The sequence below is a fragment of the Choloepus didactylus genome, chromosome 27, assembly GCF_015220235.1.
Source record: "Choloepus didactylus isolate mChoDid1 chromosome 27, mChoDid1.pri, whole genome shotgun sequence".
NCBI classification, from domain to species: domain Eukaryota; kingdom Metazoa; phylum Chordata; class Mammalia; order Pilosa; family Megalonychidae; genus Choloepus; species Choloepus didactylus.
The window spans coordinates 20,505,917-20,532,862 of record NC_051333.1 but is presented as its reverse complement, the minus strand read 5'-3'; the positions used below and the strand labels follow the sequence as shown (position 1 = coordinate 20,532,862).

General features: G+C 49.5%; 1 protein-coding gene across 4 annotated transcripts in view; it reads left to right on the top strand.

Annotated features, from left to right (window-relative positions):
* The first annotated feature begins 289 nt into the window (after positions 1–289).
* The window catches only part of LOC119521551 (WT1 interacting protein), a 51,161-nt gene continuing 24,504 nt past the window's right edge, over positions 290–26,946 (top strand). Inside the window, exons 1-8 of one of the 4 annotated variants that reach the window (XM_037819932.1) lie at positions 290–1,006; positions 6,231–6,332; positions 19,927–19,994; positions 20,149–20,211; positions 20,369–20,499; positions 21,322–21,373; positions 22,100–22,168; positions 24,355–25,189. In XM_037819932.1, the coding sequence (XP_037675860.1) occupies positions 340–1,006; positions 6,231–6,332; positions 19,927–19,994; positions 20,149–20,211; positions 20,369–20,499; positions 21,322–21,373; positions 22,100–22,168; positions 24,355–24,495 (1,293 nt within the window). In that variant the 5' untranslated portion in view covers positions 290–339 and the 3' untranslated portion in view covers positions 24,496–25,189. Of the gene's footprint in view, positions 1,007–6,230; positions 6,333–19,926; positions 19,995–20,148; positions 20,212–20,368; positions 20,500–21,321; positions 21,374–22,099; positions 22,169–24,354; positions 25,190–26,946 lie in introns of those variants that run through there. The other 3 variants (XM_037819934.1, XM_037819935.1, XM_037819936.1) reach the window with 3 other exon arrangements.

Sequence of the window (26,946 nt, the reverse complement as noted above, 5' to 3'; positions counted from 1 at the left end):
CCGCCGCCGCCACTCCCCCACATTCCAGAGCCGCAGCGCCGTCTCCTTCCTCGCATTCCTGCCCCCGCAAAGGAGTCCCTCCGCCCCCCGCGCGGCAGCGGGGAGGGGGCGCGGCCGGCGCCTCGGAGCGCACATTCCTCCGCCGCGCGCGCGCCACTGAGCGCAGCGCCGCGTCCCCCTGACCGCGCGGCCCGGCGCGGCGACCCCGGCCCGGCCCCGCCCCGCGCCCAGGGGTCCCGGGGCGGGCTCCGGGCCTCGGGCGGACGATGCGGCGGCGCGGCCGGAGCGGCGGCGGGAAGCGGAGGCGGAGGTGACGCGCTAGGGCCGGCGGGCCGGGCCATGCAGCGCTCCCGGGCGGCCGCGGACGAGGCGGCCCTGCTCCTGGCCGGGCTGGCCCTGCGGGAGCCGGAGCCGACCGGCGACTCCTTGGGCCGGGGCCGGCGGGGGCCGCGGCCGGGGCCGGGCGATGAGACGGCGCAGGCGCTGGGCCGCAGAGGGAAGGGCGGCGGCGGCGGTGCCGAGGCCGGGGCGGATGGACTGAGCCGCGGGGAGAGGGGCCCGCGGCGCGCGGCGGCCCCGGAGCCCAGCGTGCAGCCGGCGGGCAGCCCACGGGCCAGCCTGGCGGGCTCCGACGGCGGCGGCGGCGGCGGCAGCGCCCGCTCCAGCGGTATCAGCCTGGGCTACGACCAGCGCCACGGCAGCCCGCGCTCTGGCCGCTCGGACCCGCGCCCCGGCCCCGGGCCGCCGTCGGGGGGCAGCGCCCGTTCCAGCATGTCCAGTCTCGGCTCCCGGGGCTCGGCGGGCGCCTACGCCGACCTGCTGCTGCCCGTCTGCCCCGCGCCGGCCCGCTCCCCGGAGCCCGTCGGCCCGGCCCCCTTCACTCTGCCCGCGCTCCAGCTGCCCCCGGGCCGGGAGGGAGGCCCGAGCGCGGCCGAGCGGCGCCTGGAAGCGCTTACCCGGGACCTGGAGCGGGCGCTGGAGGCGCGCACGGCGCGGGACTACTTCGGTGAGCGAGCTCCCGCCGTTTCCTCGCCGACGGTCGGGGGCGGTCTCCGGCCCCGCGGCCGGCTCAGCGGCGGAGAGCGCGGGGTGGGCTGGGGGCTCGTCGGAAGCGGACCCGGGATGAGCAAGGCGCGTCTCGGGGGCACTGGGGAGCCAGCGGCGGTTCTGTCGCAGGGCGCGTGTGAAGCGGAACCGCCGGGTCCGGGCGTCGTTTAAACAGCCCCTTCTCTGGGACTCCGGGCCGTGGATGGGGTTCTGGCAAAGGGAGTTGATGCACTGTTTCTAACTTGGAGAAAAAGGTTAATTGATAGGCAGCGTAAGCCCTTTTCTGATAGTCTTTTCTTAACCCTCTGTGGTCAGCCGAAGCTGTGCAGGGACCCCGGCCATCCCGGCGCCCTCCTCTCCTCATGGCGATAGTGTGCGTGAGGGAGGGGAAGCCCACCCTGGGGTCAGGAGGGATCAGGTCGAGCTGCCTTTGCGTGGGGCTGTGTATTTGGGCGGTATCCCTCTGACAGCCTCCCTTTCCCAGTCTGGCCCTGGTCCCCTGCCCCCTAGTCCTTTCTCCAACTCTCTGGGAAGGCAGAGGTTTTAGGAGGAAGGGCAGATGTACTCTGGGGCCTGGGGAGGGGGCTTCCCTCCCTCCCTTCCTGATAAGCAGGAGATGCTGCACCTGGCTTTGGAGGGGTGGGTGGTTATGCCTGGTCCCGAGGCTGTCCTGGGATTTTGTCTCTTCCGTGCATTCATTGGAGCTAAGCAGCTCAGAGCTGGCCTGAACTCGATCTTGACAGATGAGGCTGTGACTGCCAGACCATATGCGGGCATTCCAGGCAGAGGGAAGAACGTGGGTGAAAGGGGGGAAGTAAGGATGTGAAATTGTTCCACCAGGCTCCCAGGGGTTGCAGCCCAGGAGGGATCAGGTGTTTAAGGATGTGTTGGGGGGGGGGGGGGGCGGCGCAAAAGTGTTGGTCTGCTTTTGGGATAAGGAACATTGAAGGGCTTCAGGCCCGTCTGGGAGGTCAGGGTGAGAATTTGTGGTTTGGCAGGTCTTGTAGCTGCCGTGGGTTGGCCTGGGAGCAGGATGCTGTTGTCTCAGTGCCAGGTGGGTGCCAAGAAGCACAAGCCAGGGCTCTCGTCTGGACAGCACACTTTCCAATGCTGTCTTCAGGGGAGGCTGCCCTTTCTCCTGTACCCCATGCACTGCAGGGCTGGGGCAGAGGGTGGGGTTGTGTTCTTTGGGCTTCCAGAGCTGCTGATGAACGTTTTCGTGGAACAGATGTGGCCACAGACCCAAGCAGGTAACGTGAGAAGGAAGGGTCTGATGGTAAGAGAGCATAGAGAGTGGGGGCCCATCTTTTCCAAAGGGGAGCAGCTGCTCAGCTCCCACCCATACCCACGTGGAAGTGGGAGGTGAGTGATGAGCATCTTTGCTTTTTCAAGAGATGCCGGAAATCCAGACTTAGGTAATATCCCTGATTTTTAAAAATATGGGCCACCATTTGCCTGCATTAAATGCTACTGCTGATATTTGACCTTTTTTTGAGTTACAAAAGTGGTAGTTTCATACAGTTAAACCAAAATAATACAAGTTAAAAAAAAATCAAGTCTACAGGTCACATGAGTCCAAGTGATTTCTGGTAAACCTCATCATCAGAGTGTGTTTCTTGTCTCTGAACCATCCCTTCCTCTCCTCCTTGGCGTGTCCCTGTCTGCCATTCATTGACATCTTTGGAACTTTCCATCTCTCCTCTCCAAGTTCCATGTTCCTCTGCCATCAGTCAGCCCACGGCCTCAGGCTTCCGGAACCTCTTTAAATTTGGTGACCTCGGGCCTTCTCTTCAGCCACCCACTTCCAGAGCCACACCCCAGTCTGCTTCGCTCCAGCCTGCCCATGGCCCGTTCCTCTGATTCCTCTCGCTGCTGCTGTGCAGCACAACGACCATTCCCAGTCAGGGCGGCAGCCCCCCTTTGCTGCAGCTGTACCAGCTGGTGAGGGGCTGCAGAGGAAGCCCCTGGGCCTAACAGGTTTATAGTCTCCATCCATCTTCTTGGTTTCCTTCCCCTTAGCCAGCTCTCTCTTTTTCCAGCAACCTTCCTCTGTCCTCCCACCCCTGCCCTTTCCTGCAGCCTGTCTCCTGGGGCTTCCTGCCCTCACCCGCGCGCTCCCTCTCCAGGAGCTGAGAGACCAAGGGCCCTTCCCTCCCCACCTCTCCTCCAGCTGCAGCTTTCCTCTTTCGTTGGCCCTTTTCCTTTGGTTAGAAATATGTAGAAGTCTCTTCCATTTAAAAAAATAAGAGACACACTCTCTCCTCTCCCAAGCCTGTAGATTAAAAGAGACCTGTAAGACCATATATTTATATATCTGTATATCAAATCGGTCAAGTAATTATTTAAGCAATTGGGTAGGCCAAAGAGTTCAGCAAAAACCCAACTGCAGTGTTAGGGATGCACACTTGGGTAATAAGAATATAAAGAAAAGTAGGCCCTCCGTGATTAGACCTCAGTTCATCCCTTCCAAAAAGAAAAGAAAAGCAGGGAAGCAATTACTGTTCAAAGCCACGAGAAAGGTGAAGGGGCTATCGGGGGAGGTTGCAGAGGGAGCTGTGTTTGGAAGAGGCACTTGGAGGACTTCTGGGGTGCCTGGCCAGTTCCAGCTCCTTTCATGGCTGATGGCTCGAAGGGCGTTCAATTTAAGATAAATCTGTAAGCTCTAAACAAACAAATGACCAATCTACACAAAATCTACCCTGCCCCCCGGCCTGGGTGACCACTGAATCTCCTCTACCCTCTCCTGTTTCTTGCTGAGGTGTCTTTGCTGACTCACCTTCCATCCTCTCCTCAGTCCTCTGCCAGGACACCAGAGACCTCCCAGCCCCAGCTCCAGGGGCCGTTTTCCAGGTCTCGCTGCCTTGACCTCATTGCTGCAACCAGCAGTGTTGAGTCTGCTCAGCTTAATTGTTCTGCTCCTTTAATTTCTGGGGTGCCTCATGGTCCTGGTTCTCCTTCTTCATGTATTAAAATGATATCAGCACATTTATAGGAAAATCAAACAGAGCCAAGAAACCTCACAGTAAAAGGTAATAGCCTGCACCCTTGCCCACCTTCCCATCTTGTTTCCAGAGGTGTCTGAGTTTGATTCTTTTCACCATTTATTCTCGTAACTTAACCAGAGAGGTGACGAGGTCAGGTTTGCAGAGCTGATGGGCAAGAACCCTTTTCACCTTAGAAGGATAAGGCTGGGTGCGGCTGGGGGGTGGCTTATTGGGAGCCAGGCTGGGACACAGCTAGGAGATCAGGCCAGTGGGGGTGAGGGGAAGGGGACGCCCACTGATCAGGGAACAGAGGAGCCGAGACTCAGAGTTGGGCGTGAGGGAGAGCACGCAGACCTGGCGGCTCCCCGACACCCGGCTGCAGGAAAGAGCCACTTCCTTCGGGGAGAACCAGAGCAAGAGCAGTTTGTGAGGAATCCGCAGCTCTGTTCTGGATCTGCAGGTGCCACAGTCCGGGGCAGTTGGGGGGTGGATGTGCCAAGCGGGAGAGCGGATGGGCAAGAGGAGGAGACCCGGGAACACCACACGGCTGCCCGTGGAGACCAGCAGACTGGGTTTGTTTGACCCTCACTTTTTCAAAACATTTAAGTTAGTAATGAATTTCAGTATGAAAATAGACCACCTTCAAATCTAGAATTGTAGCTTTTTTTTTTGGAAAGTTAGGCTCTGGCCGTGCGGGCCTGCGGTGGCACCTAGCGGCGGTCAGCCAGAGCTGCGGTGTGGCCGCTCCCTCGGGCAGCGGACGTGCTCTCCGTTCTCCGCCTTCACATGCCGGCCTGGTTCTGAGAACATCTGAGTCGGCTCCCGTGGGGAGAGCGAGGCAGGGGAGGTCCCGGACAGGGCTGGGGAATCCCCAGCAGATCTGCGAAGGAAGGAGAACCAGAAAGCCTGGTACAGGTAGTTTCCGGGAAACCAGAGGAGGAGACGGCCCACCCTCCAGCAAGATCAGAGCTGAAGGTCCATAGATGAGGTCAGTTAGGACATAACTAAGTGTGGACTAATCTTTCTTTCTTGACTGAGGGAAGGTGGGAAATGGGGTAGCTAACGGAGGAGGGGGTTCCTCGTGGCAAGAGAGGCTTGAGCGTAGTTATATGTTAGGGAGGATGTTCTGATAGAAAGCAGGAGAGTAAGGGCACCTTGTCCTGAGGTGCTAGAAGATTGGGGATCCAGGGGGAAGATGGAGCCTGTCTTCTCGCCCTTCATGTGGGGCGTGGGAGACTCTGGCTAACTCAGAAGGGGAGTCGTTATGTCTGGGCTGGCTGCCCACTGTCTGGGTCCCGGGGGAGCTGGCCAGGGTGCCTTAGGGCTAGAGCTGGGGTTTGTCCTGGCACTGTTGGGTTCACTCCCCTTTCCACCCCACCCCACCTGCTGAGCCTCCTGCCTGGGCTGCCGGGGATGATGCCCGGTTCCATCCAACAATCCCAGATACGTCCTTTCTTTCATTTAGGCCTTTGCTCAAATATCACTTTGTCAGTGGGCCTTCCCTGGCCACTCTATTTAAAACTCACACACCCAGACGTGCTCTTAATCACTGTTCTTTTTCTCCACAGCACTGACATTATTTATCAGCTGTCATGTCTCTACCCCCAGAATAGATTCCTTGAGGGTGGGGACTTTGGCACATTGGGGGATTTCTAGTACCTAAACTGTGCCGGCACATGGCAGGCCCCCAGTGTGTCTGTGTGCTGAACGAGCAGGGGACAAAACGGACCTTTTCGTACAGTGAGGAAAGTGCAGCTGGGAAGGGTCGGTGACCCTGCCCAGGTTGTGCCCGTGTGGTCTTCGTTCTTTGCATCCGTATCAGGAAATTGCATTTTTATTTGGAAGAATAGGATTTGGTTCCTAGACAGCAGAAAGGATCATCTCTCAGTCCAAGAGCAGCCGGTGGGTGGAGGGGCTTAGGAGACCCTTGTGGACACAGCGAGAGCATCGTGGGGAGGACGGGAGGACAGCTTTGGTCCACCCTGACTCCGGGCCAGCTGCTCTGCTGAGCTCTGAATCCACAGAACCACAAAGCAGCAGACCCTGGGTGGTGGGTGCCCTTCCTGCCCCCAGGTTAGTTGTTTGTGACGGAGTGATGGAGGCCAGAGGAAGTTAACCTGCCCCAAGACAGTTGGGTGGTCAGCATCGGGACCCGGAGTCAACGGGCTAACCATGGCGGGCCCCCCTCTCCTCTCGCAGGCATTTGCATCAAGTGTGGGCTCGGCATCTTTGGAGCGAGGCAGGCGTGCCAGGCCATGGGGAGCCTGTACCACACCGACTGCTTCACCTGTGACTCCTGTGGTAGGTAACGTCTCCCCCTGAGCCGCTCGCACCTGGGACAGAGACCTAAGCCTTAGGCAGAGGGACCACCTGGCTCGGGCCCAGGCTGGGGTGCTGGCAGAGTCTTCCCGTGCAGACGGGTTGTGGCTGCTTTCCTTCTGGGCCGGGCCTGATTTCAAGGACCGGGCCCCTGGGGAGACCTGCTGGGCCGTGGGAAGTGGCGGGGGGTAGCCAGTGAGGAGCCTTTTGGTGGCCGTTGGGGAAGGCTGGGCCCCCTGGCCCTCAGCCTCAGAGCCTTCCTTCTGTCGGGGTGGCTCGGGCAGGACGTGGGGCAGGTGAGGGGCCTTCTGCCCTCCTGGATTTGAGACTCATCTTTCCTTTTTCCTGCATTTCTTTCTCAATTTATTTTCTCTCCTAATTGTATGTACAGTGTAAGCAATTTATAATTTAACCTTGACAAAATTATAAAAAGAAAAAAGTGACCATAATCTGACCACCCTACTAAATCTGCACTCTTGGTTTTCCCAGTGTTTTTCTAGACCTTGCCCTTCAGTTGATATCTTGTATTTATTTACATTTAATGTTTTAATATTTTATTTCCTAAAAGTATAATGCATACACAATGTCAAAGTGTAATAGTATTGAGATGCTTTATTGCAACAAACACTTATATTTCCACTTCCAGTCCCATTTCCTGGAGGTAGCCACTTACCATTTTTCTTAGTAGTTGTATCTAGTAGATAGTTTTAAACCTCTAATAAGCATATACTACTCTTTCTTGATGTATCAGCTTGAGACATGATCTACTAATTTTTCCTGTGATAGAAGGATATTTTTTAAAAAAAACATTTTAATTCTAAATAAATTCAAATTTATAAGACAGTTACAAAAATAATACAGACCTCACACAAAGAGCTCCAGCAAATCCCCATCCCCAGATACCCAGATCCACAGTTTCAACATCTTGTCATTCTTACCGTATCATTCCATCCATCCACTGTCTATCTGTCCATCTTTCCATCCATCCATTTTCTGAACATTTAAGAGGGTGCTGCAGACATCACACTCCTTGAACACATAATACAGCCATGTACATCTCCTACAAATAAGGAAATTCACCCAGGGAGTCACCTTAAGTGCAGATACCAAGTTCAAGATACAACGTTGAGATAAAGCTTACATTCTGTATTCCAGTTTTTTCCCTTGTTCCAATATTGCCTCTTCTCCCCCGCTCCTAGATCCCACCCAGTATCATGCAATACATTCCCTTGTCATTATCTCTCTAGTTTCTCCCTCTTTCCGCCCCCTTTTTTTAAAATGGGGGAAACACATATACAACATAAATCTTCCCATCCCAACCCCTCCCAAGCATGCCATCTGGTGGGACTAATCCCCATCACATTGTTGCAGAGCCCTCCCCACCACCCATCACCAGAACTTTCCCTTCACCCCAAAGAGTGAGCCCACACTCATTCACATCAGCTCCCCACTTCCGCCCCTGCCCCCAACTCCTGGGAACCTGTAATCTACTTTCTGTCTCTATGAGCCTGTATATTCTCTGAAACTTTCCCTGTGGCCACTATGAGCTTAAATTTAACATCCTACATCTTTAAAAATCTCATTTGCTTTGATACCAACTTAACTTCTATAGCGTATGTAAACTACGTTCCTATATGCCTCTGTGCCCCCATCTTTATGTAGTTCTTTTCACAAATTACGTATTTTATACATCATGAGTCCAAAACCATTGATTTATCATTACATTTTATTTATTTGCCTTTTAGATACTGGAGGAAATAAAAAGTGGAATTACAAATAAAAAATACAGTAGTACAGATATTTATATTTACCCATGGACATTTTTGTTTCTTCATGTGACTTCAGTCAGTTGTCTAGTGTCCCTTCCCTTCAACCTGCAGAACTTCTTTTGCTGATCAAGTGGTGATGAAGTCCCTCAGCTTTGTTTATCTGGGAATGTCTTAATCCCTCCCTCATTTTTTAAAGACAGTTTTGCTGGATATGGAATTCTTGGTTGGCCATTTTTTGCTTTCAGCACTTTAAATACGTCATCCCACAGCCTTCTTGCTTCCATGGTTTCTGCAGAGAAATCAGCACTTAATCTTGTTGAAGTTCCCTTGTGCATGACAAGTCCTGCTCTCGTGCAGCCTTCAGGGTTCTTCTTTATCTTTGGCATTTGACAGTGTGATTATAACATGTTGCAATGTGGGTCTCTGGTTGTATCCTGTTTGGAGTTCATTGAGGGTCCTGGATGTGTATATTCATGTCTTGTATTAAATTAGGGAAGTTTTCAGCCATTATCTCTTTGAATAATCTCTGTGCCCATTTTGCTCATTCTTTTCCTTCTGAGACTCTCACAATGCATTTATTTATATACTTGATGGTGTCCCATAGGTTCCTCAATCTTTATTCACTTGACTTCATTCTTTTTTCTGCTCTTTAGACTGGATGATTTCATTTGTCTTATCTCAAGCTCACTGGTTCATTGTTCTGCCAGCTCCAATCTGCTGTTGAGCCTCTGTAGGGAATTTTTAATTTCATTTGCTGTGGTCTTCAACTTGGTTTGGTTTCTTTTTCATAATTTCCATCTCTGTTGGTATTCTCTGTGTGTTCATGTATTATTTTCCTGATTTCCTTTAGTTTTTTGGTCCATGTTTTCCTTTAGCTCTTTGGACATATATAGGATAATTTTTTTAAAGTTTTTGTCTGGAATGTCCCGGGTTTGATCCTCCTCATTGATATGGTTTCTAATGCTTTAATATTTTCTCTTGCCTGGGCCATGGATTCCTGTTTTTTTTCTTTTGTATGTTTTATAATCTTTTGTTGAAACCTGGACATTTTGATATTTTAGTTATCGCTGGAATTTAGATTCTGAGGCATCTGTTCCTTAAGCTTGTAACCAGTTAGTGTTATGACAAAGCTTTCCTTTGAATGCCAGGAGGTAGCAAGCAAGCAAGCAAGCAAACAAACAAATAAATAAGTAATAAAAAAAATATATCTAAATCACCTTTCCCAGTGCTTGCACATTGACCTGTGTGAGTGCTCTCTTGCAAGGATTATCCATATAGTGAGTTTGGAGAATAGCTCCAGGCAAAGCCAGGGGGCCTCCCTGGTCTTTTCTGTTTATTCCTCTTTGTCTTGGGCATGAACCTTTAGCCCTTGGAATTCCTCAGTTCACGCCGGTACAGATGTCCCCTCTTCTCTAGGAAAAGGTTTCCTCTTTCCTCGCCGGCCCGGGCACTGTGCTGTACGCTCTACAGCGAGCAGTCCCTTGCTCTGTAGGACAGCTGTGCGAGTCACCTGCTACCCGCAGGGCAAGTGCTGGTACCTGAGTCCCTCAGGCTGCCACCTGACAAACTGAGCCAGGTATACTTGCTCCCAGTATGTGCACGAGGGTTGTCTGCCACCTCTGGAACAGGGACCAGGGATTTGCAGTGAAAGCAGGGCCAGCACCGTGCCGATCAGTGAGGGATGGGGGTGTCCACCGGGTGCCATGAGACACTACCACTCTTAAGCAGCCTTTTTCTTGATTCAGTGCTCACCCTGTTACTGCAGTCCTTTAACTGTTTTCTGGGGCTTTGAGAAAGATGTTTTTGCCAGTGCTTGCTGGGTTATTCAAAGCTCCCACTCTGCCATCTTGTTTGGGGTGGGGCCAAGGAATAAGTTTTTATACTGCCCATTCCCCCTTCTCTCATTCCGTCTTCCCAATATAGTCACAACACTAATTTTGGTTAAGTCAATAAACTGGGTTTACATTACTATGACTGGATAAATATTATTCACTGCGGAGTCAAGAATCTTGTGGTCACATTCCCTTTTTTCTGTAGTCATTTACTTTTCCTGGAGGTTTATAAAAAAAAACTTTTTCCTGTGCAGTCTTATTTTACCATTTCCAGTTGTTATTTTTCCCCCAAATGCTCCGTTATATCAGGCATTTTACTGAGTCCCCACTGAGAGCCCCTAGGCCCTCCCTAGTCTGGACCATTTGCCCTCCAGATTGCTGTGGAGCTTCATTCCAAGCTGTCGCCGTATAGTGTCTGAGTTAGAGCCACTATTTCCTGGAAGCTTTCAGCTGTAGATAATAGAGAAGGCACTGGGAAGGCTTATAAAGAATGTTCTTGGCTCAGTCAACTGGAAGTCCAGAGATAGCATCAGCTTCAGGCTGGGCTTGATCTAGTGATTTGGGTCCTGTGATTCCCTTGGTTGGATTTTCTTGGGTTTGGCTTTATCTTTAGAACAGCTTGTCTCATGGTTCCATAGGTACACTGGTCTGAAGGAAGAAGGGGAGTCCGTTGCAGTCATTCTTTTGGAGAAAGGAAACTCCTTTCCCAGAAATCACCTAGCAGACCTCACTTTGATTTTCATTGGCCCAGATCGTGTCCTGTGTCCGTTTCTGAATCAATTTCTATGGCTGGAGGATGTGCCATGATTTGATTGACTGACTTGCCTAGTCCCTGAACAATATTATGGAAAGAAAAAAGGAATTATATCTATATCAATCAAACCCACCCTGGATATGGGAGTGAATTCGGGTTTTGCTATGTGAGAGAAGGTTGGATGCTAAATAAAACTTGGATGAGAAGAGGGGAGTCAGTGCTGCGAAGCAGCCTAAAATGTCTCTAACACTGACTTCTAATTTTGCTGAAGCTAACTAAGAAAGGGTATGTGAGTGTTTTTTGGTTGTTGTTGTTTTTCTCTGAATCCTGGTATGTCTGAAATGTCTGTATTCTATCCTCACACTTCATTGATAGTTTGGCTGTAAATAGAATTCCAAGTTGGGAATAATTTTCACTTGGAATTTTGAAGGCATAATTTTATTATCTTCTGTCAGCCAATGTTGCTATTAAATTCCAATGCCATTCTCATTCTCGTTTGTTTGTGTATGATCCGCTTTTTTCTTTTTGGGTGCCCTCAGGAAGAGGGCTGTCATGTTACACAAATCCTGGTCACCGCTTATGTTGTAGCTTCTGTGAATGGTTGTGTATGGTGTAATTCTTTGTTCCAGTTTGCTAATGCTGCTGTTAAGCAAAATACCAGAAATGGATCGGCTTTTATAAAGGGGGTTTATTTGGTTACAAAGTTACAGTCTTAAGGCCATAAAGTATCCAAGGTAAGTCATCAACAATCAGGTACCTTCACTGGAGGATGGTCAGTGGCGTCCAGAAAACCTGTTAGCTGGGAAGGCACGTGGCTGGTGTCTGTTCCAGATTTCTGGTTTCAAAATGGCTTTCTCCCAGGACGTTCCTCTCTCAGCTCCTGTGCATTCTTCAAAGTGTCCCTCTTGGCTGTAGCAAATTCACTCCTTCTGTCTGAGCTTAGATAGTGCTCTAGTAAACTAATCAAGGCCCACACTGAATGGGCAGGGCCACGCCTCCACGGAAATTATCTAATCAGCATTATCACCTACAGTTGGGTGGGGCGCCTCTCCATGGAAACAACCTAATCCAAACATTCCAACTTAATCAACACTAATACCTCTGCCCCTACAAGAATGCATTAAAGAACATGGCTTTTTCTGCAGGACATAATATATACAAACCAGTACATTCTTGGAGGCATCATTTATGTAGATACAATGAGAATGGTGTGTATTTTAGTTTCTGAGGCTGCTTAAAGCAGATACCATGAGATGGCTTGGCTTAAACAATGGGAATTTATTATCTTACAGTTTCAGGCCAAGAAAATGTCCAAATCCAGATATCATCAAGGTGATGCTTTCTTCGCAACCACTGGCTGCTGATAACCATTGCCTCTTTTGTCACATGGCAAAGCAAGATGGTGGCACCTGCTGGCTCTCCCATCTCTGCCAGGTTTCCTTGCTTTCAGCTTCTTGCTTCCATGGCCTTCTCGCCCTTTGTCTGAATTTCACTGTCTTATAAATGACTTTAGTAAAAAGATTAAGACCCATTCAGATTGAGGTGAGCCACACTTAACTGAAGTAACCTTATCAAAAGGTCCTACTTACAATGAATGGGTCCACACCCACAGGAATGGATTAACTTTAAGAACCTGCTTTTCTGGGATACATAGAGTTTGAAAACACTACAGTGCCCTTGAAGTTGTGTAACACAGCAGACTGACTTAGGATATTCTGTTTATATTTGGTGTCGACTTTTTGTCATTGCTTGTGCTGCATACTCAGAGCCCTTTGAAGCTCTAGGCCTACTTCTCAGTCCCGTGACTTTTTCTTATTTCTTCTGTTCTTTTTTTTTCCCCTCTGAAACTGAATTCAGCATATATAATCAAGATAATATATATATATTTTTTAATCTTCATTTTATTGAGATATATTCACATACCACACAGTCATACAAAACAAATCGTACTTTCGATTGTTTACAGTACCATTACATAGTGGTACATTCATCACCCAAATCAATCCCTGACACCTTCATTAGCACACACACAAAAATAACAAGAATAATAATTAGAGTGAAAAAGAGCAATTGAAGTAAAAAAGAACACTGGGTACCTTTGTCTGTTTGTTTCCTTCCCCTATTTTTCTACTCATCCATCCATAAACTAGACAAAGTGGAGTGTGGTCCTTATGGCTTTCCCAATCCCATTGTCACCCCTCATAAGCTACATTTTTATACAACTGTCTTCGAGATTCATGGGTTCTGGGTTGTAGTTTGATAGTTTCAGGTATCCACCACCAGCTACCCCAATTCTTTAGAACCTAAAAAGGGTTGTCTAAAGTGTGCGTAAGAGTGCCCACCAGAGTGACCTCTCGGCTCCTTTTGGAATCTCTCTGCCACTCAAGCTTATTTCATTTCCTTTCACATTCCCCTTTTGGTCAAGAAGATGTTCTCCGTCCCACGATGCCAGGTCTACATTCCTCCCCGGGAGTCATATTCCATGTTGCCAGGGAGATTCACTCCCCTGGGTGTCTGATCCCACATAGGGGGGAGGGCAGTGATTTCACCTTTCAAGTTGGCTTAGCTAGAGAGACAGGGCCACATCTGAGCAACAAAGAGGCATTTGGGAGGAGGCTCTTAGGCACAAATACAGGGAGGCCTAGCCTCTCCTTTGCAGCAACCGTCTTCCCAAGGGTAAAACCTGTGGTAGAGGGCTCAACCCATCAAACCACCAGTCCCCTATGTCTGTGGTCATGTTAGCAACCATGGAGGTGGGGTAGGCCAATACCCCTGCATTCTCCACAGGCTCCTCAAGGGACCACTACATCAAGATAATATATTATGACCAAGTTGAATATATCTGAAGAAGACTGCGGTGGATTAACATTAGAAAATTCATTAATGTAATTCGTCTCAGTATACAGACTAAAAGAGAAAAACCATAGAATCACCTCAATAGATACAGAGAGAATAGTCAATAAATTTCAACATTCATTCATAAAGAAAACTTCCAGTAAACTAGTAATAGAAGGGAACTTCCTAAACCTAATGAAGTTTTGTTACCAGAAAAATCTATGCAGCTATCATACTCAGTAGTGCAACCTGGAAATTTTACTTTAAAATTGCAAAAAGAATGATGCTTGCAGTTATGCTTTCAATTCAGCATTCTTTAGGAGGTCCTAGTCAGTGCAGTAAAAACAAGAAAAATAAACATACCATATTCGTGGACAGGTAGATTGATGAGTCATTTCGTCTCGCATTGATCTGTTAATTCATTGGAATTCTATTATGAATATTTTTCATGAATTTGACAAGCTAATTAAAAAATTAAATGGAAGAACAAAGGGCCAAGAATAATCAAGGTGCTTTTGAAGAAGTTGGGGGAACTGTCGCTACCAGATATCAATACCTAGTGTAGAGTTAACATTGATTAATTTCATGTGGTATTGGTGCAATAGTCTAGTGGAACAGAATAGACAGTCCAGAAACAGACCCATGTGTATGTGGAAACTTGACAGATGATAGAGATGGCATTGCAGATGGTTTTGATATCCATATAAAAAATGCAATCGATACCACGTGGATTAAAGACTTAAACATGTAAGGCAAAAGTTAAACATTTTAGAAGTAAATATAGAAGTGTACCTTTACTGACCTTCAGTTAAAAAAGGTTTTTTTAAAAATAGTCACAAAAACCCCAAACATAAAAGCATGAAAGATGGACAGATTTGGCTATGTTAAAATGTTAGAAACTCTATTTGTTAAAAAATAACATGCCTCAACATGTGTTCTAGTTTGCTAATGCTGCTGGAATGCAAAACACCAGAGACTTATTGGCTTTTATAAAAGGGGGTTTATTTGGCTATACAGTTACAGTCTTAAGGCCATAAAGTGTCCAAGGTAACACATCAGCAATCGGGTACCTTCACTGGAGGATGGCCAATGGCATCCGGAAAACCTCTGTTAGCTGGGAACGCATGTGGCTGGCGTCTGCTCCAAAGTTCTGGTTTCAAAATGGCTTTCTCCCAGGATGTTCCTCTCTAGGCTGCAGTTCCTCAAAAATGTCACTCTTAGTTGCACTTGGGATATTTGTCCTCTCTCAGCTTCTCCAGAGCAAGAGTCTGCTTTCAACGGCCGTCTTCAAACTGTCTCTCATCTGCAGCTCCTGTGCTTTTTTCAAAGTGTCTCTCTTCGCTGTAGCTCCTCTTCAAAATGTCACTCACAGCTGCACTGTGTTCGTTCTCTTTTTCAGCTCATTTATATGGCTCCACTGATCAAGGCCCACCCTGCATGGGTGGGGCCACGCCTCCACAGGAATATCTCATCAGAGTTATCACCTAAGTTGGGTGGGGTGCATTTCCATGCAAATCTGATCAGCACCAAAACATCTGCCCCACAAGACTGCATCAAAGAATATGGCTTTTTCTGGAGCACATAATACATTCAAACCAGCACAACATGATAATGGGCATTATGAAAGATCCACAGCTACTCAATGGTTACTGACTGAAAGCTTTCTCCCTAAGATCAGATACAAGACAAGATGCCCTCTATCACCACTGCTATTCAATGCTGTATTGGAAGTTCTAGCCAGAGCAGTTAGGTAAGAGAAAAAAATCCAGATTGGAAAAGAAGAAGTAAAACTATCTCCATTTGCAGATGACATGATCCTTTATGTAGAAGAGCCCAAAGAATCCACAAGAAAACTATTAGAGCTAATAAATGAATTTGGCAAAGTTGCAGGGTTCAAGGTTAACATAGAAAAATCAGTTGTGTTTCTATATACCTACAGTGAACAATCTGAAAATGAAATCAAGAAAACAGTTCCATTTATAATAGTCTCTGAAACAATAAAATATCTAGGAATAAATCCAATGAAGGTGAAACTACAGAACATTCCTGAGAGAAATTAAAGAAGACTTTGATGAATGGCAAGACATTTCATGCTTATGGATTGAAGGACTTAATATTGTTAAGGTGTTAATATCCAAGGTGATCTACAAATTCAGTGCAATTCCTATCAATACTCTAGGCAGCCATTTTTGCAGAAATAGAAAAGCCAATCCTCAAATTCATTTGGACTCATGAGGGCTTTGAATAGCCTAAACAATCTTGAAAAGGAAGAACAAAGATGGAGGACTCATGCATCCTGATTTCAAAACTTACTACAAAGCTACAGTAAACAATACAGTGTGGCCCTGATGTAAAGATAGACATATAGATCAATGGAATAGAATTGAGAGTGCAGAAATAAACTCATGCACATATGGCCAACTGGTTTTTGAGAAGGGTGCCAGGACCATTCAGTGGAGGAAAGAATAGTCTTTTTACCAGGTGGTGCTGGGAAAACTGATAATCCACATGTAAAACGATGAAGATGAGGCCCCACCTCACATCATATGCAAAAATTAACTCAAAGTGAATCCAGGACCTAAATAGAAGAGCTAAATTTATAACACTCTTAGAGGAAAACATAGGGAAAAATCTTCATGGTCTTGGATTTGGCCATGGATTCTTAGGCATAAATCTAAAAGCACAAGCAACAAAAGAAAAAATAGTTAAGTTGGACTTCATCAAAATAAAAAACTTTTGTGCATCAAAGGACATTATCAAGAAAGTATAAACACAGCCTACAGAATGGGAGAAAATAATTGCAAATCATTTATCTGATAAGGGTTTAATGTATAGAATATGTAAGGAACTCCTACATCTCAACAACAAAAAGACAACCCCAAATTTGAATATACATATCTCCAAAGAAGATTTAGAAGTAGCCAATAAGCATATGAAATATGTTCAACATCACTAGTCATTAGGGAAATGCAAATCAAAACCACAATGAGATGCCACTGCATATCCTTTAGTATGGCTGATATTTAAAAAACAGAAAATAACAAGTGTTGGCAAGAAATGTGGAGAATTTGGAACCTTTACACATTGTTGATCGGAATGTAAAATGGTGCAGCCACTGTGGAAAACAGTTTGGAGTTTCCTCAAAAAGTTAAACACAGAATTACCATATGACCTGGCAATTCCACTTCTAGGTATATAGGCAAAAGAATTGGAAACAGGGACTCTAACAGATACTTGTACACCAGTGTCCATAGCAGCATTATTCACAATAGCCAAAAGGTGGAGGCAACCCAAATGTCCATCAAAAGACAAATAGATAAGCAAAATGTGTATACATACAATGGAATATCTTTCAGTCTGAAAAAGGAATGGAGTACTGATACATGCTACAACATGGGTGAACCCTGAAATCATTATGTTGAATGAAATGAGCTGGATACAAAAGGACAAATATTATATGATCCAACTGTATTAGTTAGGGTTCTCTAGGGAAACAGAATCAGTGAGAGGTGTCTCTGACTATCAGATTTGTAAAAGTGACTCACGCAACTGTGGGTATGCACGAGTCCAAATTCTGTAGAGCAGGCAGCGAACTGTCGACTCCAAGGAAGATGTCCAATGAACTCCTCAGGAGACGAACCGGCAACTTCGACGAACTCCTCAGGAAACGCTTCACTGGGCAGCCAAAGAAGAAGTGAAGGTCCTCTGTCTCGCTTGTAAGTCTTCAACTGATTAATTGGATTAAATCCAGCCAATTGCATTCTCTCATTGTGGAAGACACGCCCTTTGGTGAGTCATCAGTCACAGCTGCAGTCAATTGACTGATGATTTAATAAACCAGCCTGTTGGTTTATTAACCAGCCTCAAACATCCTCACAGCAATGGTTAGGCCAGTGTTTGCTTGACCAGACAGCTGGTGCCATCACCTGGCCAAGTTGACACATGAACCTAACCATCACACCAACTTATAAGAAATATCTAGAATAAGCAAATTCAGAGACAGAAAGGTTAGTGGTTACCAGGGGGTAGGGGTATGGAGGAAAGAATAATTACTGCTGAGTGAGTACAAAGTTTCTGTTTGGGGTGATGAAAAGTTGTGGTAAAGGATGGTGTTGATAGTAGCAGAACACTGAATGTAATTAATGCCACTGAACTATATACTTAAAAATGGTTAAAATAGCAAGTTTTGTTACATATATGCTACCACAATCAAAGACATTTCTTTCATAATTCTAGCTGGATATGAGTTTAAAGAACAGACATCTCAGCATCCAAGTTCCAGTGATAATATGTTAAAATATCAAAATGTCCAGGTTTCAACAAAAGGTCACGAAACATACAAAGAAACAGGATGCAGTGGCCAGGCAAAGGAGAGGACCATGGATCAGTACTCCGTTCCTTTTTATGACTGAAAGATATTCCATTGTATGTATACACCACATTTTGCTTATCTGTTCATCTTTTGATGGACATTTGGATTGCTTCCACCTTTGGCTATTGTGAATAATGCTGCTATGAACACTGGTGTACAAGTATTGGCCTTTTCTCAGGTTATGCTATGAACATTCTTTTACTTGTCATTTTATGGATGTATATTTTCATTTCTCTTGGGTAAATTTCAAGGGGTAGAATTCCTGGCTCATAGGGTAAGTGCACTTTTAACTTTAAAAGAAAGTGCCAGACTGTTTTCCAAAGGGGTTGTACCATTTTATATTCCCAATAGTAATGCAAGAGCGTTTGTTTACTCCACATGTTTGCCAACAATTGGTATTTTAGTCTTTTTAATTTTAGCCATTCTGATGGATGTAAAGTGGTGTCTCATGGCTTTAATTTGCATTCCTCTAATAGCTAAAGATGTTGAACATTTTTTTGTTTGCTTCCTGGCCATTAATGTGTCTTCTTTTGTGAAGTCTGTTCTAGTCTTTTGCCCATTTTGTTTTTGGAGGTTAAATTTGTGTTTTTATTATTGAGTTGTAGAAGTATATATATGTGTGTGTGTGTGTGTGTGTGTGTGTGTGTGTGTGTGTGTGTGTGTGTGTGTGTGTATTCCCCCTCCCCCTGGGTGCATTGTCAGATGTATGTTTTGTAAATATTTTCTCCTGGTGTGATTTTTAATTTTCTTAATGATGTCTATGGGTGAGAAATTTAAAATTTGATGAACTTAAATTTGTCAATTTTTGGTTTGTTTTATGGTTACTGCTTTCAGTGACTTAAAAAATTGTGAAGGGTCTGAGATTGGACCCTGTTTGCAAGCTGACGAGTTAACCTATCACAGTTTCCTGGATGCTGGCAGAAGACGAAGATTCCTAGCTCAGACTCACAGCACTGCAAGCAGGTTGAGCTTCCTGATCACGTCAGTTCTGCGTCCCCCCAAGTCTCACAGGGGCAAGGCACAGCGGCTCGGGTGGGCTCTGCATGGGCCGTGGGTGTGCAGCACAGCCCAAGAGCTCTGAGCTTAGAGAACGCCTTCTTTTCTCGTGGACTGCCAGCAAACCCATCGTGCCCTTTCCTGGAGGCATCATTACACCAGATAGCAGGCGAGCCTGCCCCTCTGCTCCACTGGAGGATGCCAGCTCTGTCTTTGAGGCAGTTTGCTCTATAAACATCCTTGCAAAGACAGTCCAGAACACAAGCTGTACGTCCTCACGTTAGCGAAACGTGCAGAAATGCAACAGACCCATGGAGAATTGTTTTCCAGCAGTAGGGAATTTTGGGGGACCCAGGGAGAATTTTTTCCCAACAATGGGAAACTATTTATATAGTTCTTTCATTTCTCTCGGCGAAGTCTGGTAGTTCTTGCACATCTTTCATTACATTTATCCCTAAGTATTTCATGTCTTTTATTTTTTTTATGCTAGTATAAATGCAATTGTAAGAATTGTGAAATTCATTTTCCAATTGTACATTGAGGAAATGCCCTCTTACTCCAAGTTGGGAGTTATCTTTCTCCTGACTCTAATGGGAACGTTCCTGCTGGGTCTGTTGTTTTGACAGGGATGTGTCTTTAATATTGGGCTCCTTCAAATGACAAGAGTTGTACTTCTAATATTCATGGACTTAGTTCATTTTGAAAAATCTACTCTGAATCCATATGAACTAAAGCAAGTGTGTTTTCAAAATGAAAACATCAATTTACATTTGAAAAACAGGCTTTCACACATGTGCTTTGACAACCTCTTACAGTAGTTCTGCAGGAGCATGTTTAATTTTTTTTTCTGAAATATTCATAAGTATAGTCCTGATAACACAACATTAGAGGGAAATTTAACAATTCACCAGTAATCCAGCTGGTCATCTGCTGGATGAGGGTGCTGAGAGCTGGAAGCAGGGCCCGGCTCTGGGTTCCAGCTGCCCAGGGACCTCCATCTCCTTCCCCGTCCTTGCAGGGAGACGGCTTCGAGGCAAGGCCTTCTACAACGTGGGCGAGAAAGTGTACTGCCAGGAGGACTTCCTGGTGAGTCACAGCTGTGCCCTGGTTTGTGCCATGGGTGGGAGTGGGGTGGGGGACCCTCCTTCTGACTCACGTGGAGGCCTGAGGCCGGGAGACAGGTGCTGGCTGGGCAACCAGTGCCCCTTTGTCACTGTCCCCCCTGCTCCCACCCCACCAGTACTCCGGGTTCCAGCAAACGGCTGACAAGTGTAGCGTGTGTGGACACCTCATCATGGAGATGGTGAGAACCCTCCCCAGCCCCCTGGAGCCCTACCCCTGAGACCTGGGCGGAGTCTGAGGACCCCCCACCCTTTCACCTGTTCCAGACCTGCCAGGGGCTCGGGGCCAGAGCCTCTTCCGGGGGGCTGTGCTGAGCCCTCCCCTGCACTGACCCCCAGATCCTCCAGGCCCTCGGCAAGTCCTACCACCCAGGCTGTTTCCGGTGCTCTGTTTGCAACGAGTGCCTGGATGGGGTGCCCTTCACTGTGGACGCAAAGAACAACATCTACTGCGTCAGGGACTATCACACGTGAGTAGCGGGCGCTGTGGGGCAGGTGGGTCGGGTGCTGTCTCCACTGCCTCCCAGTGACGCGTTTTCCAGGCCTGCCTGCCTGTGCTCTCTGCTCCTGGCCTTTTCTCAGACAGCACAAAGCGAGGCACTTCAGGCCTCCCCTGTTGCCCTCCACGGTTGGGGCAGGGCACTGAGGAGGGGCAGGTGGCTGAGCCACCAGCTCTCTTTCCACTCCTCTCCGTGCCTCTGCCTGCATGCTCTCCTCCTGCTGCTGGGGACCCTCTTGGCTGCCCTCTCCCACATGCATCCTTCTGTTCTCAAGGCCAGGTCTCTCCTGCCCGGGGTGGGGGCTTGGGGGTCTCTGCAGAGCCTTTCTACTGCCTGTCTGGTCCCCAAGTGGGCAGCCAATCTGCCCCGCTTTGCTGTGGCTTCAGGCTCAGTGCTGGGGCTCTGTCCTGTGCTGCTGCCTTGCATGGGGTTGGTGCTGGGCCTAGGTACCTGGTGCTCTGTGTGGAGCCAGGCTTTGCGGGGGTCCCAGGTCGGGGGTCGTCCAAACCTGTATGTTTCGGGGCAGGAAACTCATAGGAAGCATGAAGGAGAATGCAGGGCAGAACCAACGCCATCCTAGAGGAGGTGATGGGATGGAGGTAAATTGGGGAGACAGCTCAAAGGCCGGTGCCGAGGAGCCATAGCAGAAGCTGTGGCCACCTCCAGGTGCCCACATAAGGGAAGAGGGCCTGGTGCTCGGGCTGCGTCATGGGGCTCCCGTGGGTGGATGTCCTTGTACCCTTGGCCTCTGGTCACTCAGCTGGTCACTTCTGGTTTCCTTTACTCCTCCAGGGTTTTTGCACCAAAATGTGCCTCCTGTGCCCGTCCTATCCTCCCTGCACAGGTAGGAACCTCTCACCTGGAGAAGCTCAGGTGCCTGGCCCAGCCTGGCATCCGCTTGGTCCTGCCCAGTCTGCCCGAGGTCTTGGGCCACGGTGGGAGGGATGAGCAGGTGCTCCTGCTCCGTATCCTTCAGGGCCGAGGGATGGGTTGTACTCAGGTGCCCCTGATGTGGGTGTCTCTTGGCACAAGTTGGAGGGAAACGGTGGCCCCTGTTGCTTGGCTGCCCCACTGCCCCGTCAGCTCTGTTCTGCACTGATGTAAAGGCTGCTCCCTGGGTCTCTTCAGCTCTGCAGGCTGAGGTTGGGGTGGTTGGGGGAGCAGGGGAGAGAAGGATGCAGCTTGTGCAGGGGAGACCCTGGGTGGCCCAGCTCTCTCAGATAGTAGGGCTTCCCACACACCCTGCTTTCATCCCAGGCTGGCGTGCCCCGGGGAACCAGGGCCAGCTATGGTCTTTCCTGACTCCACAGAAGTGAAAATGACACGTACATTTGGCATATGGGTGTGCTCTCAGCTGTGGCTGTGTGCAGATGCCTGGGGCTCATGCACATCCATCCCCGCGTACCCACTGAGGCCCATGCTGGCCCCAGGGAACCACCAATGTCAGTTCTCACACAGGATGAAACACTTCTGCTAAGACACAAGCACGTGTGTAGGTGTACGCTCCCATGTGCAGTTCACCCCCAGCCCCAGCATGCACATTGTGTGCGAACCCCTTTTTTTTCCCCAGGGCTGTGAGACAACCATCCGTGTGGTGTCCATGGACAGAGACTACCACGTGGAGTGTTATCACTGTGAGGTGAGCCTGGGCCCCCTGGAAGGCTGGTGGCTGGAGCAGCCCCCTGCCCACACAGGTCTCCTGCTCTCTCTGTGTTTTCTGGCCCGTCTCTTGTGTAGCTTTTACCCCATTCTGTCCTCCCTCTTCCTTCTCTCCAAGATACGTTCTTTCTCTGCTCTCATGGGAAGGCATCACTTTCACTGTGGTCAGGGCTATCAAGAGTTGCTCTCAGAGCAGTAGGAGGCCTTGGAATACCAGGGAGGACTTTCTGGAGGAGGTGATGCCCAAGCTAAGATTTGAAGGATGAATAAGAGTTTGCCGGCAAGGGAGAGAGAAGGGCAATTCCAGGCAGTGGAAGCAGAACGTGCTTAGGTGCCAAGGTGAGCATGTGGTTCTGTGTCGCTAGAGGAGAGGGCTCCGTTTGGGTCCTTCCTCCTTGCTCTGCAGCCCAGAAAATAACTCCAGGCCGTAAGGGGGGCCCTCATCTCGTTTGTTTCCCTTCTCTCGGGATTCATTTACCTGCCTTGCCTGTTGTCCGGTGTTTGCAGTCATTGTTTCAGTTTTTCACTTGTTTAAGGTGGGAGGGTAAATCTGAGCAGGAGTCTCATCGTGAGTGTGTGGTTGGCAGCCGAAGCCAGGGGAGGGCTTCCTGGGAAAGTTGTAGCGGAAGGAGTGGAGGGTGGCTGAGGAGAGCTTGAGAAGCACCAACGAGGCACCAGCTTTGGAGGGATGAATTAAGACAAAGGGCAGCTGAGAAGGAATGAACAGAGAGGTAGGCGAAAACCAGGAAGAGCGGTTGGGTTTCAGAGCACCAGGGAAGAGCATCAGGGACTATCCAGGAGGAATCTTCAATAGGAATCAGGGTCCTTTGGGCAACAAGGTTGCCTAGGTGTGTGCAGGTGGCCCACTGGGGACAGAAATCCTGCCAGGGGGCTAGGGGAGAAGGAGCAGGAGGGGAAAGAGTAGCAGGGCATCGGGGTCACTTGGCCTGCTCTGGGGGGCATCCTGCTGTCCTGGGGACCACGGGCTCCCCTTGGGATCACTGCACACAAGGTGGATGAGCAAGGCCCCAGCCCACTGGCCGTCCACAGAGGGCCTCCTTGCAGGGAGCCCATCTGGGGCCGGCTTCTGAACCCTTGTGAGTCAGCACCTGGGCAGTGCCCTTGTCCCCCCACCTTCCTCCCCTCCCTGGTGAGCGGTGCTTGGTGACAGGGCTCGGTCAGTGCCTGTGGCTGGGCCTGGAGGAGACCTGGGACGTGAGTGTTTGGACCAGGGGGCCATGCCTCAGTTGCAGCCGTTCAGCTCCACTGCATGACAGGCGGGCGTGGGTCTCGGGCTTGGGGTAACAGGTGTTGAAGCTGTGAGGCACGGTTCAGACCCGGAGGCAGCGGACCCAGGGTCACTGTGGGGCGTAGGGCAAAAGGGAGGAAATGTCCAACTGGACAGTGCAGGAGTGTCTCTTTATGGAAGCCCTTCCTGCTCCCCTTCACACTTCCTGTCAGTTATTTTCAAAGGTCAAATCAGGATAAAATAGCTTGTTAAACAGAGAAAAATAGCTAATAAAATATACTGCAATGATAAAGTGGTGAGATAAGGGGCATAAAACAAAACTCCCTGTAGACTTGCTGTCTCCAATCCCTCTCTTCGCATTATCTCTTAAGTCCACTTAATGCAACTGCCCCACCTCTTGCCAAGGTCGCCTCGTGACCTCGGTGGTCATCTAGCTGACCTCTTAGCAGCCTTTGACCTGCTGCCACTCCTTCCTGGATGGCCTTTCTTACTCTGCCCTCGGGATCACCCATTTCCCCTCAGTCCCCTTTGCTTGTTTCCTCCTCTTCTCCACCTCTTGAGCCTGGAGACCCCAGGGCTCTGCTCTCCAGCTCTCCTCACTTCTAGATATCTGCCCTCCCTGGGCTGTGTAATCAGTTCTTGTGTTATTAGAAACCGTCGGTGTGCTGACGCCCACAGTTATTCTCCAGCTAATAACTCCCCTGTCCTTGGTATGTCCACCGGGATGTCCAGGGCATCTGGAACTGGGGTGCTCTACCCTGGCCTCCCCCCCCCCCCAAAAAAAAAATGTCAAAGTCCTTACAGTGATGCGTCAAGCCCTCCAGATCGGCCTCCGGGCGCGGCCCCTGCCCTTTACTCCGGACGAGCCCCGCTTCCCCCCGGCTTCCTGCGGGGCTCAGTGCCGTGTTCTTCCCCAGGACTGCGGGCTGCAGCTGAGCGGGGAGGACGGTCGCCGCTGCTACCCGCTGGAGGGCCACCTGCTGTGCCGCCGCTGCCATCTGCGGCGCCTGCGGCCCGGCCCGCTGCCCTCGCCCGCCGTGCACGTCACCGAGCTCTGAGCAGGGGCCGGGCTCGACCCAGGGCCGGGGGTGCGTGTGCCCGTGGCGGGGGTGCCGGGTGGGTGGCCCCGGGCGGCGTCGGAGCTGGGTGCCAGGGCCCCAGCCCACCCTCCCTTCCCACCGAGCTGCTGGCCGCAGGGGCCGGCCCCGCGGCGTCCTCTACTCCTATTTATTCACTGGCTGGGCCTCCTCTGGCTCTGCCCGCCCCAGTCCCAGCCTGGCCCTTCCTGGTTCCCAAGGGGCCTGCGACCCTCTCCCAGGGCCCTCCGGGGCTGGAGTGTGGCTGGAAGGGCTCGGGGTCACAGGGGGGCGTGAGGAATGATGTCCTTGGCTGGTAGGGGCTGCAGGAGCTGTGGCCCTGCCTTTGTCCATTGTGGCCACTGTGGGGTTTGGCGACGGGGACTCGGATGGATGGATGTTTTCAGCCACAATTCGGGGCTGGTTCTCCCAGCTCAGGGACTGTTGCCTGCCCCAGCGCCATCCCTCAGCCAGGCGGAAAGAACCTTCCCAGCAAAATTCCAGCCACAGGCAAGGAAAGCCCCTGTGCACCCTGTGTATCTGCTCCACAACAAAAGGATATGATTTGACTTAAATTAAGTTTTTCTTTTGAGAATATTTTCATTTTCTTTAAAAGAATATAGTTTTCTTCTAAGATTTTGGGCCAAGGTTGTTATTTCTTAAAAAAAAAAAAAAATTACAGGAAACACAAGTGTCCAATTTGTATATCTTTTAGCTGGTTTTCAGGTGGTAAAACATTGTAGTTTAACTATTTTTCTATAAATTTCTCTAAAATCTAAAAACATGTCTCTGCCTTTCAGACTTGAGAATAGTGTGGGGTTTTGTTTGTGTCAGTGTCTGAAGAAGGGTGACCTCATGAGGTGCCATGTGGGAGAAACGGGAAACTACTTTGAAAAACATGTCAGCATTGGGAAGCTTGGCCTTCTCCCCGGGGGGTTATATGGGTTTGCATTGGTGGATGGGGGGCTTGCAGGAGGCTCCCAGTCACGATAAACCGCAGTGGTGTTCCCGGGGTTTGACTTAGGGCCGTTTGTTCCTGGGAGAGCGTGACTCCCCTCCTCTTGGCCCCTGCTCTTGCCCTCCCTCTCTCCCATGTATTAGATGTGGGGTTTGCTCTCTTATAAGTTCATACAGCCCCAGGAGAAGGGAGGAGTGGCTGGAATAGTTTTCCAGGAGGGGAGGTGACAGCCAGGAGCCCCAGCTGGTTGGGGTCTGGAGCTGGGAGGCCCCCTGGTGGGCAGAGGCAGCAACTACACAAAGGAAGTTGGGTGGTGACGTTGACCAGGCTCATGGAACACAGTGGTGAGTGCCGGGACGGGCTAAGTGTGGGGCAGGGGGCTTCAGCAGGATCAGGGTGGCTTCTGGGTGGGAGCAATCCATATGGGGCCAGAGATAGCACATTTCAGGAATGGAAGTTCAGTACCTGCCTTTCCCTTCTCTTGAGCTGGGCGACTGGACTTCCAACCAATGATTGCAAGACTTTCTCTCAGCCCCTCACCTCCCCTTTTTTTTTTGCTCTGTGTCAAGTCTGCCTTGACCTGGGTTTCTCCTTGTTGCAAACTCGGTCCTTCTCTTTTCTCTTCTGTGTGTGCTGTGGAGGTGGCCCCTAATCTTCCACTATCACTCTCCACATCTGCCCTAACCTGGAGATTACCATGCTCCCCCAACCCAGCTGGATTGGGCTGTCACAGCAAGGACCCTCTCAGGACCCCGTGCACACATACGTTGTTAAAGGTGAGGGCCAAAGGAGTGCCCTGTGGGAGAATGGCCTCATTTCAGACCCCACTCCGTCCTTTCTCTCTGGGCCCCCGGGCCCCACATTGCCTTCTGTCAGGATTGGTTTTCCACCACCCTCGCTGCTACCACAGGACCTTTGCACATGCAGTTCCCGCTGCCTGGAGCCACTACCGCTCAATGCTTTGGTTCCTGGCCAAATCCTCCAGATCTCAGCTACATGAATCATTCAGGTTCCCAGTTGTTACATTTCATTGACCACCCAGAATTTTTGGTTCCTGCTCTCCAAGCTCATTTTCCAAAAGTGGCATCTTTCAGTCTGTCTCAGGGGTTACGTTGACCTGGTGGTTGATGAGAATGAGGAACAGTGTGAGAGCCAGACTCTGAGCCTGGCAGACTGCCCATGGCTCTCCAACCCTGGGTGCCACACCCACCGCTGCTGGGATGTTCCCCTGGGTGTCACACCTGGAGACATCTCCAAGTGCTCTTTATTGCTTGCTTTGGTCACTGGTGTGCTTTTTTGTGTCTGAGTAGTTACTCTCTTGGCACCCATCTCCCTAGTAGATGGTGAGCTCCGCAGGTCAGGGCCTGTTTGGCTCAATTGTGTGGTTGTCTCTGCATAGTTGGTAGCTATGGCCAGAATCGGACTCTGCCCTGGCTTTTAAGGTCTCGACATAGCTCAAAGTGGGGAGGGACCAT